General features: G+C 53.4%; 2 protein-coding genes across 2 annotated transcripts; one reads left to right on the plus strand and one right to left on the minus strand.

Annotated features, from left to right (window-relative positions):
- Positions 1-457: 457 nt before the first annotated feature.
- Positions 458-7,104, plus strand: VSIG2 (V-set and immunoglobulin domain containing 2). Its single transcript, XM_015074084.3, has 7 exons — positions 458-1,294; positions 1,853-2,016; positions 2,825-3,032; positions 3,884-4,042; positions 4,934-5,053; positions 5,170-5,314; positions 6,008-7,104. Exons 1-7 carry the CDS (start codon positions 1,237-1,239, stop codon positions 6,138-6,140), a joined length of 987 nt encoding a protein of 328 aa, XP_014929570.1. The 5' UTR covers positions 458-1,236; the 3' UTR covers positions 6,141-7,104.
- On the minus strand, positions 6,439-12,869 carry NRGN (neurogranin). Its single transcript, XM_027036814.2, has 4 exons — positions 12,683-12,869; positions 7,962-8,188; positions 7,672-7,689; positions 6,439-7,272 (listed from the first exon to the last, which is right to left on the minus strand). Exons 1-2 carry the CDS (start codon positions 12,695-12,697, stop codon positions 7,967-7,969), a joined length of 237 nt encoding a protein of 78 aa, XP_026892615.1. The 5' UTR covers positions 12,698-12,869; the 3' UTR covers positions 6,439-7,272; positions 7,672-7,689; positions 7,962-7,966.
- Between the last annotated feature and the right edge of the window lie 2,520 nt (positions 12,870-15,389).

Genomic DNA, 15,389 nt, shown 5'->3' on the forward strand with positions numbered 1-15,389 from the left:
AGAGTCAAATTGCCTTTTCAAACCCAAGAGCGCTTCTCCACACAGCTTCCCAGAATCTTTAAAAGGGTCATTTGCTATCAGGTGGCCGGGGGAAGGCCCCAGAAGCCTAAGGCTGGGAAGATCCTAATCCACTCTGGGGGGTAAGGGGATGAAATTTGGTGCCCTGTCTGCTAGGGCTTGAGTTCCCAAAGCTTGGGGTGTGGTGCTCTTAATCTCCAGCTTCTTCTTATTAATTTTTTTTTCAACGTTTATTTATTTTTGGGACAGAGAGAGACAGAGCATGAACGGGGGAGGGGCAGAGAGAGAGGGAGACACAGAATCGGAAACAGGCTCCAGGCTCTGAGCCATCAGCCCAGAGCCCGACGCGGGGCTCGAACTCCCGGACCGCGAGATCGTGACCTGGCTGAAGTCGGACGCTTAACCGACTGTGCCACCCAGGCGCCCCATCCAGCTTCTTCTTAAGGGGTGGGAAGAGTCACCTGACTTATGCCTCTTTCTCCCAGACCACTGAGTCCTTAACAAACACATCTCCTTGCCCAGCCAACAGTGACCCCCCGGTAGTGGGGGAAAGCTGGACATGGTACAGGCAGGTGCCCCAATTCTGCCACACCCTTTCCTATCAAGAGTGGGGTCTCTCCTCCAAGACTTCTTTGCCCCTGAAATGGAGTGGCTCTGGGAGTGGGGATGTGGCTCTAGTTTCCACGGAGACTTCTACCTCACAGCAAGTGGTGATACAGATGCCAAAGAAGGGATCTCAGAGAAAAGAAGAAGGGCTTGGAAGGAATAGTCATCTCTGAAGGGATCAGAAAGGGTCTTCTGTTCTGCCCAGGTCTCATGCTTGGGGTGAGGCCCCAAAGTGGTGATGTCGTTTGTTATCAGAATGCCCCCCTCTTCTTCCAGGGTGACCATTTGCCTACACAGAGCTCCAGTTCCAACCCCTTCCCCTTGGGTGCCCACCCAAGCCCAGCCCTTGTCCCAGAGCCTGACAGCTTCATTAGTTGGGGGGAAAGAGGACAGAAAAAGGGAGCAGGGCTAGAATGATTCCAGTATTGGGCCTAGAGGAGGGAGGAGCATTTCTTTACCTGAGGGCACAGGCCTCTCCCCTTGTTTGCTCTGAGATAGCCAGTCTCGCTCCTGCCCAGCTCGAGGAGGCAGCCCTGTGGGTGCCGCCCTCCCTCCCCACCAGACCCAGACGCCCAGACCAACCCATAGACGGCTGGACGGCAGGACTCGGCCATGGCCCAGCTTTCTGGGCTGTTGCTCTGTGGGGCCCTGCTGGGCTTCGCTTGCCTGGGTGAGGAGGCGGCTGGGAGGGACCGCGGTCAGAGCAGGGGCGGGGGGGGGGGGGGGGGGGCGCGGCCTGACCTCCAGGCTCCTGGGGCCTGCTCAGTTCTGCAGGTCGGGCTGGGAGGAGGGGGCTCGGGACGGCGGGGGCGAGGCCTGGAGAGGGCGTCGGAGGCCGGGTGGGCGAGGGCCACAGGCGCGCAAGCGCAGGCGGGCAGGCAAGTTGGGTCTCCCCGGGAGGGTCTAACCACCACCCGACCATTGTTTTCCTTTCTCTGGCAAACACACCCGCGTACCTGACCCAGTCTCAGTCCTTTTACCCACAAAAAAACCGGCTGGGGTGTGTGCTCCTCCCTCCCGGAAAACTCAGGTTTCGAGAAGGGATGGGTTGCGGGGAGGTAGGTGAGCTCCGCAGGAGGGAGGGAGCCCCCAGCCTCGGCCTCGGGAGCCGAAGGTGGGGCCGGACCCTCAGACCGCCGGGATTTGGCGCCGGGCCTCCGCCCCACCCCAACCCCGGGCCTGGCGCCGTCGAGCGCTCCTCCCGCCGGCCTCCTTCTGCGTCCCCCAGACCCCGGGGTAGCCGTGGAGGTGAAGGTGCCCGCCGAGCCCCTGAGCACCCCCGTGGGCAAGACCGCCGAGCTGACCTGCAGCTACAGCACGTCGGTGGGAGACAGCTTCGCCCTGGAGTGGAGCTTTGTGCCGCCGGGGAAGCCCCTCTCTGCGTCCCATCCCGTGAGTTGAGAGCAATTGCGCTCCAGCGGGGCGGCCCTCCTGCCTCTTGGTGGGGTTGGCTGGGAGGGGCTGGTACAGAGGGCCCACCCAGGATGAGGGAGCGGGGTCAGAGAGGGTGCGTTTGGGGATCAGTGAGCTCCGAGGAAAACATGAGTGGACTCTTTCTAGATCTTCTTAGGACCACAGCCTGCACGACCCTGTATCCCGTATATGGCTCTGTGTATCCAGCCTCCTCTCTCCTAGCTCCGACGTGCAACTCCCCTATTCTAGCGCAGTCCCAGTTTCCGTTAATAAACCCATTGAGGCTAAGCTCTGGAGACTGTTAGTAGGATCAAATGATGCCCCTTCCAGGAATATTTGCATTAATTCCCCAACCCTCTCTCCCCATCAAGAGCTATGCTTAGCTGAAAGCAATAAATCTAGCTCAAGTAGCACCTAGGAAGGGATGGTATTTGGGGACAGATAGACCTTGCTGGTTCTGACTCCAGAGCATCAGTTTCCCTGTCTGATATAAAGGAAGGGCCTCTTTTTTTTTTTTTAAGTTTATTTATTTATTTTGAGAGGTGGGGAGAGAGAGGGAGAGAAACAATCCCAAGCAGGTTTCAGGCTGTCAGCACAGAGCCGGATGCAGGACTCAATCCCACCAACCTCAAGATCATGACCTGAACCGAGATGGAGAGTCAGAAGCTCAACTGACTGAGCCACCCAGGTGCCCCTAAAGGAGGGGCCTCTTTGTTTTGGAGAAAGGACTGTAGAGTTGACACCAGGCAGAAAAAGGCACACATGTGTGTCTTTTGCTTCTCCCCAGATCCTGTACTTCACCAATGGCCATCTGTATCCAACTGGTTCTCAGGCAAAGAGGGCCAGCCTGCTTCAGAACCCCCCCACAGGAGGGGTAGCCACCCTGAAACTGACTGATGTCCACCCCTCGGATACTGGAACCTACCTCTGCCAAGTTAATAACCCACCAGATTTCTACACAAATGGGTTGGGGCTAATCAACCTTACTGTGCTGGGTAAGGCCGGCTGGGGACCTACCAGACACCCATGTACCACGAAAGATTGCAGTGGCCCTGCTAAATCTGCTAAATCTTCTCTCTACCGCCCCCCTTCCCCACCCCATATCTCAATTTCCAGCCCAAGCATACAACTGCACTGGGGACCCCAAAGGAAAATGCCTCCTTCCCAAAGTCTTCTAATCTAGATGGTCCTACTCCTGCCCCACCCTCCTTGAAGAATGACTCCTCCCTCGGCCCCTAGAAAAAAAAGATTCATGAGAGAGAAAGGCCTTCCCATACATAGGGATCTGAGTCATGGCCCCAACAACTCTATCTTTGAGAGAATGTCTCATTTGTAGCCCAGGTTCTTTCTCTCCTTAGGTGAGTGGCAGAGAAGGAGAGTGGCCACTAAAGGAACAAGGGCCCCTCTCACAAAGCAGCAACTTTGTGCTCAGAGTTTCCATCTTACTCCAACCTAGAGCCTGCTCATGGATGAGCAAACAGAAACTATTAAAGAGGCTGGGGATGTCTAGATGGAAAAGTGAAGGCTTAGGAGGTGTATAACAACAGCATTCAAATATCTGAAGGGTTGTCTTGTGGAGGAGAGATTTTTCATTTCTCTTTGCGGGCCTGGAGGGCAGAAGTTAGGACCAAATGGGTGGATGTTATATTAACACAGATTTTGGCTCAGTATGGGGAAGAATTTTCTAACAATCAGAACTTCCAATAGTGGGAATCATTTCCTGGGGATGCAGTGGAATGTGAACAGAAGTGGACTACTATTTGGTAGGAGTATTGGAGCAGGAATTCTAGCATTTAATGGGAGTGAGGCTAAAAGATTGCTAAGGTACTTTCTGTGATTTTTGCAGTGCCTCCCAGTAGTCCCTTGTGCAGTAAGAGTGGTCAGACCTCTGTGGGGGGCTCTGCTGCACTGAAATGCAGTTCTTCCCAGGGAGCCCCCAGGCCAGTGTACAACTGGGTACGCCTTGGATCTTCCCCTACACCTTCTCTTGGCAGCATGGTGCAAGGTAAGGGCCCAGAACATCTGGGAAGAGAGGACTCAAGACTGGGGCAAATCTGTCTCTAGACTCCATATACCCACACTATCAATTCCATGCCTGTGGGTATGAGACAAATTGCTATACCTTTCCCTTCATCTTTCTTGGTGTCCTGTATTGCTCCCTCCTGTCTATCTTCCTGCAATCTGTGGCTCTACGGTCCTGGGAGCATTTTTTAACTTAAACGTATTCCTGATATCTTAGAAGAGAGTGGAAGGCAGGGGGCATAAGAGTCCCACTTTTGGGGATTTCTTAAGGGTCATGAATCATTGCCAAACTTCCTAGAGAGGAAACTGAGGCAGAGTAGCATGGACTGGCTTGAGTCACAGTCAGTTTCTTTGGAGGAAACATATAATTGGGTAAGAGCCTTGGCTTCTCAGCCTCCTCATGCTTGCTCCAGCCCCAGCCCCAGCCAACTCCTTTATGGATCCAGAGAACCTTCCAGATCATCTGGTGTATGCTCTGGCTTCTAAAGGGAAAGTAAAAAGCTTAGGAAGACATTTGGGTGAGCTGAGTCACCCCAGAGACTACAGTTTCTAACAATCAAGACTTCCCCCCCCCAACCAGGAACCTGACATCAGCTAGCAAGCATCCCTCCCCAATTCCTTGCCTTCTCCCCATCCTCCGAAAAGGCAGCTGTGTAGAGTGGAAAGAATACAGAAGTGGCAGTGGCTTTGGCACTTTCTGGGTCACCTTAGACAGTTACTTTCCTTCTCTGAGCCGGCTTCCCCACTTTTAATAAATGAGGTTAGCCCCTTCTTGACAGGATTGTTGTAAGGAGGTAGTGAAATTTGCTTTCATCTTAGTAGGTGCTCACTGTGATTCAAATGAATGATGGAAGGCTTCCTCCTTACTCTCTAGATGAGGTGTCTGGCCAACTCATTCTCACCAATCTCTCCCTGACCTATTCGGGCACCTACCGCTGTGTGGCCACCAACCAGATGGGCAGTGCATCCTGTGAGCTGACCCTCTCTGTGACTGGTAGGGGACACTGGGCAGAGTCCCAGCTGGCAGGCCTGGGTTGGAGAGGCTGCATGGAACTATCTGGGGAGGGGCAAAGGAAAGTCTGCTGCTCTGATCTTCCTGTGTCTCCTTAGACCCATCCAAAGGCCGAGTGGCTGGGGCTCTGATTGGGGTGCTCCTGGGCGTGCTGTTGTTGTCAGTTGCTGCATTCTGCCTGATAAGGTTCCAGAAAGACAGGAGGAAGAGGCCCAAGGAGACATATGGGGGCAGTGACATTCGGTGAGCTGGAGGGCTGGGGGAGGGTACAGAAAGGGAGAAAAGGGCTTAGGTTATGAGTGGGTGACTCCAGCCCTCAAATTCTGACATCTTTAGGGGTGTTTGGGGGTAAGGAGTGCTGTTCAGCTCTGGGATTTGGTGGGGGGGGGCAGTACAGCAAGTGCATTTGTGTGTGAGCAGTGTGCAGGGTGGGGGACTTGGTTCATGGCTTCCCTCAACCTCCTCATACTTCATAGAATTTTCAGTTTTTGAGGCCTTTTCATACATATCTACAGGATGTGGATGCCAGGAGTTGGATTTGCCCTGAGCCCTCAGCGGAGTTCAGTTTTTCTGGGTGGGGGTAGTAAGGAAAGGAGAGGCAAAAGCTGCCTGTGTCAACCGCTTCAGCTTGTCAACCTTTGGGTCCTGAATAGGGATCAGAGCGCTAGTTCTCAGAGTGTGGTCCTCAGATTACCTGGACAGAACATACCAGGAGCTTGTTAAACATTCAGATTCAGGCTGCTTCCTATCCCTCCTGAAGCAGAATCTGTGGGGGCGAGGGTGATGGACCTGGAATCTTCATTTCAGCCAAAATTCCACAGATGATTCTCATGCACAGTAAACATGTGAAGTCCTCAGGTTAGAGGATGGGATGGGGGGCGGAGACCTCTGAGGGATGCCGCCAGCCTTCCCTAAAAATTTGCTTATATCTACCAGGGAGGATGCCATTGCTCCTGGGATTTCTGAGCAAACTTCTGTGAGACCAGATTCTAGCAAAGGGCTCCTGCAGAGACCCCCCTCTTCCAGCAGTGTGACGACCACCAAGTCCAAGCTCCCTATGGTTGTCTGATTTCTCCCCCTGTCCTTGAAGGGGAATATCAAGAATTAAAGCCTTTGGGTATCATATGGTCTCCCTCTTCTTTCTGCCGGCATAGCAAATTCCTTTTCACCAATAGGAGACGGAATGGGTTGGGAGTCCTAGAGGTGATGCTGTAGGTGGGAAGTTTGGCTCCAAGGGAGTAGGTTTTAACAGAGGTCCTCTTCCCCTTTGCTCACCTCCACTTTTTGGTTTGATCAAGTGAAATTTGCCCAAGCTTCAGGTGGTGGCCTTGTGCACCCAAACTCCCTCCCCTCTGGCACCCTCTGAATACTTGGACATTCCTCTTTATTGTTCACATTCCAACCCAGCACGGTCACATGCACACACGGAGATAAAAATCCTTCGGGCCACAACCCCAGGAGCCCGGCGGGGGCAGGGCTAGCAGGGGCGGGGGCGGGGCCGCGGCAGACTCCTCCTACCGAGCCTCCCAGGCGCTCGGCGTTTGCATAAACAAGGTGAGAGCTGGAGAGGCGGCTCTCGGGGTGCGCTGGGGGGGTGGGGAGGGGAAGCAGATTACAGGCAGGCGTGGGGTTATAGGTGCGAAATAGGTACTTCCCTTACGATCAGAGCAAGAGGCATCCGGCACCATGAAAACCCTCTTCCCCTCTCTCCTCGCCCCAGAGCCAAAATTCTGGGGCTAGGCTGGGGCGCGAACAGCACAGAGACGCAGAGCGCCCCCTTCAGCTGCGCACAGAACGAAAGGACTGTTTTTTTGTTTTTTTTTTTTAAGTGAGTATACTTGGGCGACGCTTAGGGCGCCCCCCGCAGTGCGCGCAGGGAAGTGCGCGGAGACTGCGGAGGCAGAGCTGCATGCGGGGTGCTGGCGGAGGTGGGCGAGAAGCAAAAGAAGGAAGATGTGGGAGCGCAGGGTTTGGGGCTAGGGTGGGAAGAAAGGGCGAATGGGGACCATTCTAGACTGGAGGACTAACTAAAAGGGCACGGACTTAGCGACTCCTCGATGGAGCCTGCCTGGGAGTGGGAGTCTCTGGGGACGCAGGGAGGGCTCCTGAAGCTGGCAGGTTGGTGGAAAGGAGAGGATCACAAACACGGCAGGGAAGTCTCATCACTGCGAAGGGGACGCGCCATCCGTCTCTCCTGGCAACTGAGGACAGAGAAGGTCTGAGCACCTGCCCTCCCCGGTGCTTCCTCTCCTTCTTCCTTCTCCCTTCCCGAACCAGGACAAAAGGGCGGGAAGGGCCAGGGGACCCCAGTCACCCAGAACCCCCAACCCGAGTCACTGAGCTGAAATAAGCCCGCGGCCAGTGCGTGCGTGCGTGCGCCTCAGTGTGTTTATAGCCTCAGGCCGCGTTTGTGCAGCCAAATGGGGGTGGCTGCGGTTCTGTATAGGTCCAGGTGTGTCCCTGTCGCAGCCTCAGGCGTCCAGATGGATCAGGAAACCCTCAGGCTGGGAGGGGGTGAGGGCGGGCAGAGGGAAGGGTGGACGATTGGGTCCTTTTCTCCCACTCAGGCCTCCCACCCGTTTCCGAGTCGTATTCATTACCTTTGAAAATGCTCAGTTCTTCGGTCCAGGGCGGGGCAAGAGGGAGGGAGGAGAGAGAGGAACAGGTGAGCTCTCGGAGCCCGCAGCACCTTCAGCCTCCTCCCAGCCACCCACCTCACATCCCGGGGGTAAGTCCCCCACCCTTAGCTCCCTCTCCACCTCTCCACCCGCTGCACGCCCTGAGTCCGCACTCCTTCCCGGGGTGGGGGGTGGGGAGCGGGGCCGCTCGCAGCAGGTCCCGGGCTTGGGAAAGGGGAACCCTGCGGCCCGCCGCGCCCCGCCCGCCTCACCTGGCCTAGTCTCCGCTGGGGCCGCCGCCCGCGCCTCCCCGGGCGCCCCCAGCTCCGCCCGTTCCCCCGTGGCCCGGACCCTTCCGGCCGCGCTCTCCGCTCTTTATCTTCTTCCTTGCCATGTGGCCCCGGAAACTCGCCTGGATTTTGGCAGCGGCCGCGTTGGCGCCAGGATCGTCCAGCGGGATGTCTAGAATGTCGTCGTCCGGCTTGGAGCACGCGCTCTCCTGGGGGCGGGGCGGGGCAGGGGGTACTTGTGGGGTGACTGGGCCGAGACCCCGCGCGAGGATAGGGTAGGAGTAGAGCCTTGCGGGGCTGAGACGAGGGAGACGCACGAGTGGGAAGCGCAGAGAGGGGAGCTGCGGGCGCGTCGAGAAGGGCTGAGGAAGGGCTGTGCGTGTGTGTGTGTCCCTCCTAGGGAACGGCAAGCAAAAAGGAAGGGTCAGGGGGTCAGGTGGCCACGGCCCTATTCCCAACTCGGGAAAGAGACGTGCACGGTGGGACGGTGGGACGGGGTACAAGACAGCCAGATAGCCCTGAGGGAAGGGTCCTTCACCATCAGCAGGGCTGAGGAGCTGCAGAACTGATGGCTGGTGGGCTGGGAGGAGCAAAATAAACAATGAGAGGGACTGGTGGACGTGACTGCCCCTCCCCTTGTCTTCAGAGGGTGCCTCCGCTCAGAAGGGCTCCTTGCAGGAGTCCAGGATTCTCTTGGACAGGGTGTAGAAGAATCAGGCCAGTCCCTTCCCTGAGTAAAATCACACCAGGACTCAGTGCTGGAATTAGGGTGAGAGTGGGGCTAGCCCCTGGAGTCAGCCTCCTTCTCCCTAGGGCTAGAGGCCCAGAGACTGCTTTGCCATGGACTCTCCCTTTTCTAATGTTCCCCAGGAGGCACTCAAACACAGAAGAGAGGAGATGGTCTGGAAGAAGCTGAGAAGGCTTCACTCCAAAAAAAGGCAAAGGAAAGATGAGTAGGAGCAAGTAGCCCTTAGCCTTGTGTGCTCCAGAAGAGAGGAATTATGACAATAGCTACCCATTAAGCACTTCCCTTGTTCCAGGCACAGTAACACAGTGTTTTACAGACATTATTTTATTTAGTCCTGGCAAAGCTATGACGCACCTTTTATTGTTATCCTAGTTTACCCCTACTAAAACAGATGACTTAAGTGTTTATAAACCTTACATGAGGTGATACAGATGGTTACTATGATTTAGATGGTATCTATGATTTAGACCCTTGTATGTCAGAGTCCAGAGTATATTTTTAACCCCTATTCCATAAAAATCAGCAGAGGCCATCAAGATAATGACCCGAGCTCTACCACTTGCTACCTGTGTGGTTTGGGACAAGTTATCTAATGTCTTATATCAGCTCCTTCATCTGAAATCAGGATATAACATCTACCTCTGTGGGTTGTGAGGAACAATAAACCCCATGATACACATAAAGTTTCTGGCACAATCTAGTCACTCAATGTATAGTATCTATTACTATGATTCTTTTAATTAATAAGTTTATGTGAAATAGTTGTTTCTGTAGGCCGAAAGTGGTCATATAAAAACAATTTCATATGGTTCCGCCTATAATAATCACATCCACCCCTACGCCTCAGGTTTCTGTCTCCCATAACCTGCCCTATCTGACAGTGGAAAGGGTTAGGGAATAGATGGCATTGATTTTAGAGGTAAGGCTCTGGAATGGAGAGGGCCTCCGTCCCTGTGCCCCTTTATTGGTTAACATTACAGCATGAATGTGGGTTGGGATGCAGATAGTTACTATGGAGTTAAAAAGGCATTTTGCTTTTGCTTTGGCCCTCTGGCTTCTAAGAATTGTCCTTTTTTTTTCTGTCTCCTAAGGACTATTACTATTTTAAAAATGGCTTCCGCTCATCATGCTTCACAATGCTGTTGTCATTTCCTGGGTTTCAGAGTTTTGCAATTTGTGCTCAAGAGGCCCACGATTGATTTAAATGCAGTTAAAAGGAGTTATTCAGAAGCCAGTGTGGTTGTGGAGGGGACTGACACTCTTTTTGTCTTCTGCAGGTCTAGCGCTCTCTGACATCTTAGTCTCCACCTGTCATCAGAAACAACTCTTTTGGGTTCCTTGATTCTTAGAGCTCAGGCCTCTCTTGGGATATCCTTAGGGAACAGTGAAGTGTCTCCTCAACAGAGGACAATGATCACAACAACAACAACAACAACAACAACAACATAAACCCATTCCTGACCCACCTCTCTTTGGCCAGTAGCTGTGGAGGAAGGAGTACCTTCCCCCAGTCATGTTAAGGCCAACCTGCTGTCTCTACCCACCCCAGCTGGATACAGAATGGAAACCTGGAACAAGAGGAAAAGCCACCCAACACACTGTTCCTCCCCCAATCAGCCTCCTCTCACTCCAGCTGAATTCTCAGGGCAGAACTGCTAGAGAGAGTAAAAGGAATCTGGGAAGCGTCACGGTTCCTGGGCTGGTGCCTTCTAAAGCCAAGATCTGATGATGTGTGCCTGAGAGCTCTGTAGGAACTGGAGGTGGAAAGTGCACTAGTGGCTAAAACAGGAGCCAAGGCTTCTGGTCCCAAGTGGGCATATCCCTTCACCCGTGAGGGTCTCAGTTTCTTCAGCCACAAGTGGAATTTAGCCTAGATGAATAAATTCTTCTTTAGGTCCCAAATCCTAAAAGCTTTAAGAATTATCCCTTCCTAATGCTTATTGTATGCCAGGCCCTGTGCTAAGTGCTTCGCACACATTACCTCACTGAATCCCCATTTCAGAGGTCAAAAAACAGCCTCAGAGACATTTTGTAACTTAGCAGAGGCCAGCAGAGCTAACAAATTGTGATGGGATTCAGAAGCCTGGCTGTTAATGACTGCCTCAGGACAGGTAATTATTTCTATGAGTTCAGCTAGACCTCTAAGTTCAACTAGACCAAGCGAAAGAAAGGAGTGGGGTCCAAAAAAATGTCTTTGCCTTTTCATATTAAGTGAATGTAGGAAAGGCACATATATGTGACTATGTAAATCAGCAACTGGTACATTTGAATCGACAGCACTGCCTCTTAAAAAAAGAGGCAGGTTTTCTTCTCATTTCTGTCTGAGCCTCCTTACCAAGGGGTAAGAAGGAAATAAGGCAGGATTAAGTGTTTCCCAAACACCAGGTCAGATGGTCAGCAAGGAGAGCCCCAGAATGAAAGATGAAGAGAGTCCTTCCTGCCTTGGGGTGCCTGGCTGGCTCAGTGGGTAGAACATGCGATTCTTGATCTTGAGGAGGTTGTGAATTCAAGCCTCACTTGGGCATAGAGCTTACTTAAAAAAAAAAAAAAAAAAAAAAAAAAAAAGAGGGCCCTGCCTCTAGACCCCAGATGCACTCTGTTCTCTCCATGTCCCAGCTCCCTTCCAGCTAGGAGTCCACCTCCACATAATGGAGATGAGGTAGGAAGGTGCCCAGTTCCAGCCCTGTCCCAGCCTTCTGCCCCTGTCACCTCTTCTCCCTTTTCTTGCCCTCTGCACAGTTTGACAATTGGGCTGCCTCCTGCTCAGTCCTTTAGCTCTGCCGATCTAGGACAGGGCCTCACAGGGTTGTTGGGATGATTAAATATAAAGTCAGGCACATGGCAAACATTCACAAAGTGACAAATATTACCGATATTATTAAATCATAATAACTATCACAACAATTTGTCCCTAAGTTCTTTCTGCCTCTTGGTACGAAGTCTCACCTCTTATAAACTGGGCTATTCTTTCCTTCCAAACCTCACTTTTTTTTTCTTTTGTAAGCGTAGTGTGGAGGGTGGGGGGGGGGGCAGGCAAAGTCATAACCTTATCATTAGCCGGGTTGACTGAATGACAGAAGGCAAGGGCTTTGGAGTGGTCTTTCTCCATAGATAGGGGCTAAAAATAAATAATAATTAAAAATTAAAAAAAATAAACACACTTTATATACGCATGATCACTGTATTCCTCTAGTGTGCAGGGAGCCAGGTCCTGTGCCGGGCGCCTTCATACCCAAGTCACCTTAACAGCAACCTACTTTGGCATTAGGCACTTGCCGCATCCAGGTCTCCGTGGGCGCTGACAAATTGCAGACACTTCCTTCCCTCGCCAGCAGGGCTCTCTCGCGGTCATTTCACCCAGCCCCCTTCCAGGGCTAGAAGGCGTTGGGGGACGGGCCAACCCCTCCCCAGAACCAACTGACTAGGCTCTCTGCTGCCCATCATCATTACTGAGCTAACCGATATGAACGACTGTCCCATCCTGCTCTGTACAGTGCACGAGGGTCATGGAGATCATCCCGTCTGCCCACCCACGGCGGTGGCAGTGGGATGGGGAACGGGGCGAGGGCAAAAGCCAGGGGGAAAGGATACCGAAAGGAGTCGCCGCAGCTTCGCTACAGTTTACAGCGACTCTCTGGAGGAAGTTCCTCTTCTCGTCTAACCTGCAGCTTCCTTGCTGCAGAGCCCTGCCGGGTTCCCAGTCCAACCTAGGCTGCCTGGCGGCTGGGCGCCCAGACGCCCCCGCGAGTTGGGGAGCATTTTTCCTAGGGCTCCAAGTCAGGCGAGTGCCTTCCACCACCCACCACCCACGTCTCAGCAGGCACCCCTATGGCTCTTGGGTCTTCTGCACCCTCAAATGCGCTTCCATCCCTTACTCTCCCTCTGGGGGGGGGTTCTTGGGGACCCCTTGCCCCAGATTAGGCAGAGTGCCGGTCCCCCCGGCCCTCTAACTTACGGTGCAGCAGTCCATGCTGGTGTTGGGGGTCCTTGGCTGGGGCACAGGCTGGCGCAGGGCAGGGGTGGGGTCTGGGTGGGGACTCTGGGGCCTTGGGGCGCCCGCTGACCAGCGTCGAAACAGCCGCTCTGCTCTCGGGTCCTCTCTCCCGCGCTCCGCTCTGCTCGCGAATGTAACCTGAGCCCTTCGGTCGAGAAGCCAATCAGGATAAGCCTTGGGCAGGGCGGGCGGGGATATTGCAGGGAGGGCCACGCCCCCTCCCTGCTCCCTCCGCCTCCCTCCCCCACCAGCCCCAACCCCTCCGCCTACACACTTCCATCCATTCCTCCTACACACCCCAGCTTCTCAAGCTCAACCCCCTTGTTTGCTGAGGCGGCAGACTGCCAGGCAGATGTATGCCGCCGCGGGCAGAAGGAGGCCCCCGACTACCCGGGCACAAATACACTCACATCTGGGCACAACACCTCTCCCACCCATATGTAGAAAACCACGCACCTCTCACCCACCTCCCCACACTTGCACAACTCAGCTGGAGTCCCAAATATGGCTCGCTCTAACTCCTCCTCCCCTCACCCCCGCCAGTCCTCATAAAAAAGCCCCTAAGACGTGCGTTTAAAAAGTCCCATCATCACTCTGCTAGGGAATCAAGAAAGCTGTTGATACATAACCTGGGGATGAGCACACATAAACACAAAAGCTCACAAGCCCCACATGTGCATATATGATACTGCCCGGGCTCACTAAAATGTGCGCTTCTTCAACAGATTCTACAGACACAACGTACAAAAATAATTGCACAGAACTTGTACACACACGCTGTGCAGATAAATGCAGACGTGTGCATGCAGACGTATGACACAGGGGTAGTCACCCTATCCGAGATGTTGCATTACATCCTTATCTATCTATCTATCTATCTATCACCTATCAATCATCCATCATCTATCTAATGTATATATTTATGCATAGATACTGGCTTCAGAGAAACATCCTTCCCTTCCCATACTAGAATCTCCCTAACCTCTTGGTATCTTGCTTCAGAATAAAACAAAAAAGCCACTCTCACCTTGCCTGGGAGGAAGAAAAATACCCTAAACCCTAGTATTGGGAAATATAAAAAAATCGTTGTCTTCTGGGGTCTGTGGTGGAGGAAGGATGTGGGCTTTTGTGAGAGGCTGGGAAAAGGAGATAGGGGAGGAGAATTGTGGAGCAGCAGCCTGACTGGATTGTGGTGGCCAGTGTCCCCTAGCCAGTCAGGGTACTGGAGCTGGCAGTGTGGCTTGTTAAATGGATAGAGTGGGCCATCTCGGAGGAAAGTAGAAAGAAAGTCTTTCTCAGCTAAGCTCCCAGAGGAGGGAAGGAAAGAAAGGATGGCTGTTGCTCAGGCTCAATAACTGAAGCGGGCAAGGAGGGGAAAATGCCCTGTGGTTCTGGTTGGGAGAGGGGATCTTAAAACAGCACTGCAGTGAATCCACAGCCACTGGCCAGTCATAGCATAGCTGTTGCACGCTTTCCTTCCTACCTGAATAGGCTACAGGCTCTGCTTGCCAAAGGGAAAATGAGTGGGAGGGAAATTCTGGTGGCCACTCATGATGGGAATGGGGTTAGTCAGCTTAGGCTCCCAAACCGAGCTGGAAGCTGGCCGGGATTCCAGGGTTTGGGGCATAGGGGTGTCTCTCCCAGCATGTTTGGGACCCACCCACCCTTGTAACTGAAAATCTGTTCCCCAATCTGTCTCTGGCACATCCTCGATCCCCCCCACCTCCACCAAATGGCAGGATGTCCTGGAACTCAGTCCCTTGCCTAAATCACGGGCACATCTGGGGCCTTGGTTTGTGCCAGCTCTTGTTGAACTTCAAATTCAGAATCCAGAGGGGAAAGGGAAGGAGGAAATTGGGGATAGAATGGGTATCAGGCCTGGACTCTGTGCTTTTCTCTTCCCAAATTAGAGCCGAGGAATTCGGGATTTAGCGAGTTTGCAGTAAAGTCTCCCAAGTTGCTAGGCAACATCCCTCTGCAGGCTGCGCTGCCTCTGGGCCCTTCTTCCTGCTGGTCAGAGCTGGAGGGGGGGGAGTATCTTTACAACATGCCCCCCCTAAACTCCCACACAGGCAGCCCAGCCCTTCCCTCTTCCTAAGACGCCCTTGTGTGGGGTGAGGGCGTCTCTGAACACTGGCTGCGGTGGAAGAGCAGAAATGGCAACTGTCAGTTCCATCCGCAAAACAAGCATTTCATCAACAGCCCACTTGAGGCGCCTACGCGGAACTGGCCACTGTGCTTGCCCTGGGGGATGGGCAGTCTCTGAGGTAAGGAAAAGGTAGACAGAGAAAGGCAAGGACGGGAATCAAAGACAGACTCAAATAATCCAGAGGCAGGAGCAGCACCGTGTACAGCCTCATTTAAATGACACACATCCCGACCCAGAGGCACAGAAACACACACTGTTCACACATCCACAGAGATACATGCTGTGGGCACATTGCCACCCACTGCCATCCAAAGATATGCACAGAAGTGGACCCCTTCACTATCATGCATCGAGGGCACATGATTCTTTTTGGTAAGGGGTTCCTCTTTTGGACTAGGTGGCCAGAGTTTGTCAGCAAGACGGGCTGGCTGGAACTCTGAGCCTCTGCTTTTCTTTCGAATAGACGAGCTCAGAGAAGGGACAGGAGCTGTGTGGAAGGCCTGGGTCTGGCTGCTTTGA

This window comes from Acinonyx jubatus, chromosome D1 (genome assembly GCF_027475565.1).
Source record: "Acinonyx jubatus isolate Ajub_Pintada_27869175 chromosome D1, VMU_Ajub_asm_v1.0, whole genome shotgun sequence".
Taxonomy (NCBI): Eukaryota; Metazoa; Chordata; class Mammalia; order Carnivora; family Felidae; genus Acinonyx; species Acinonyx jubatus.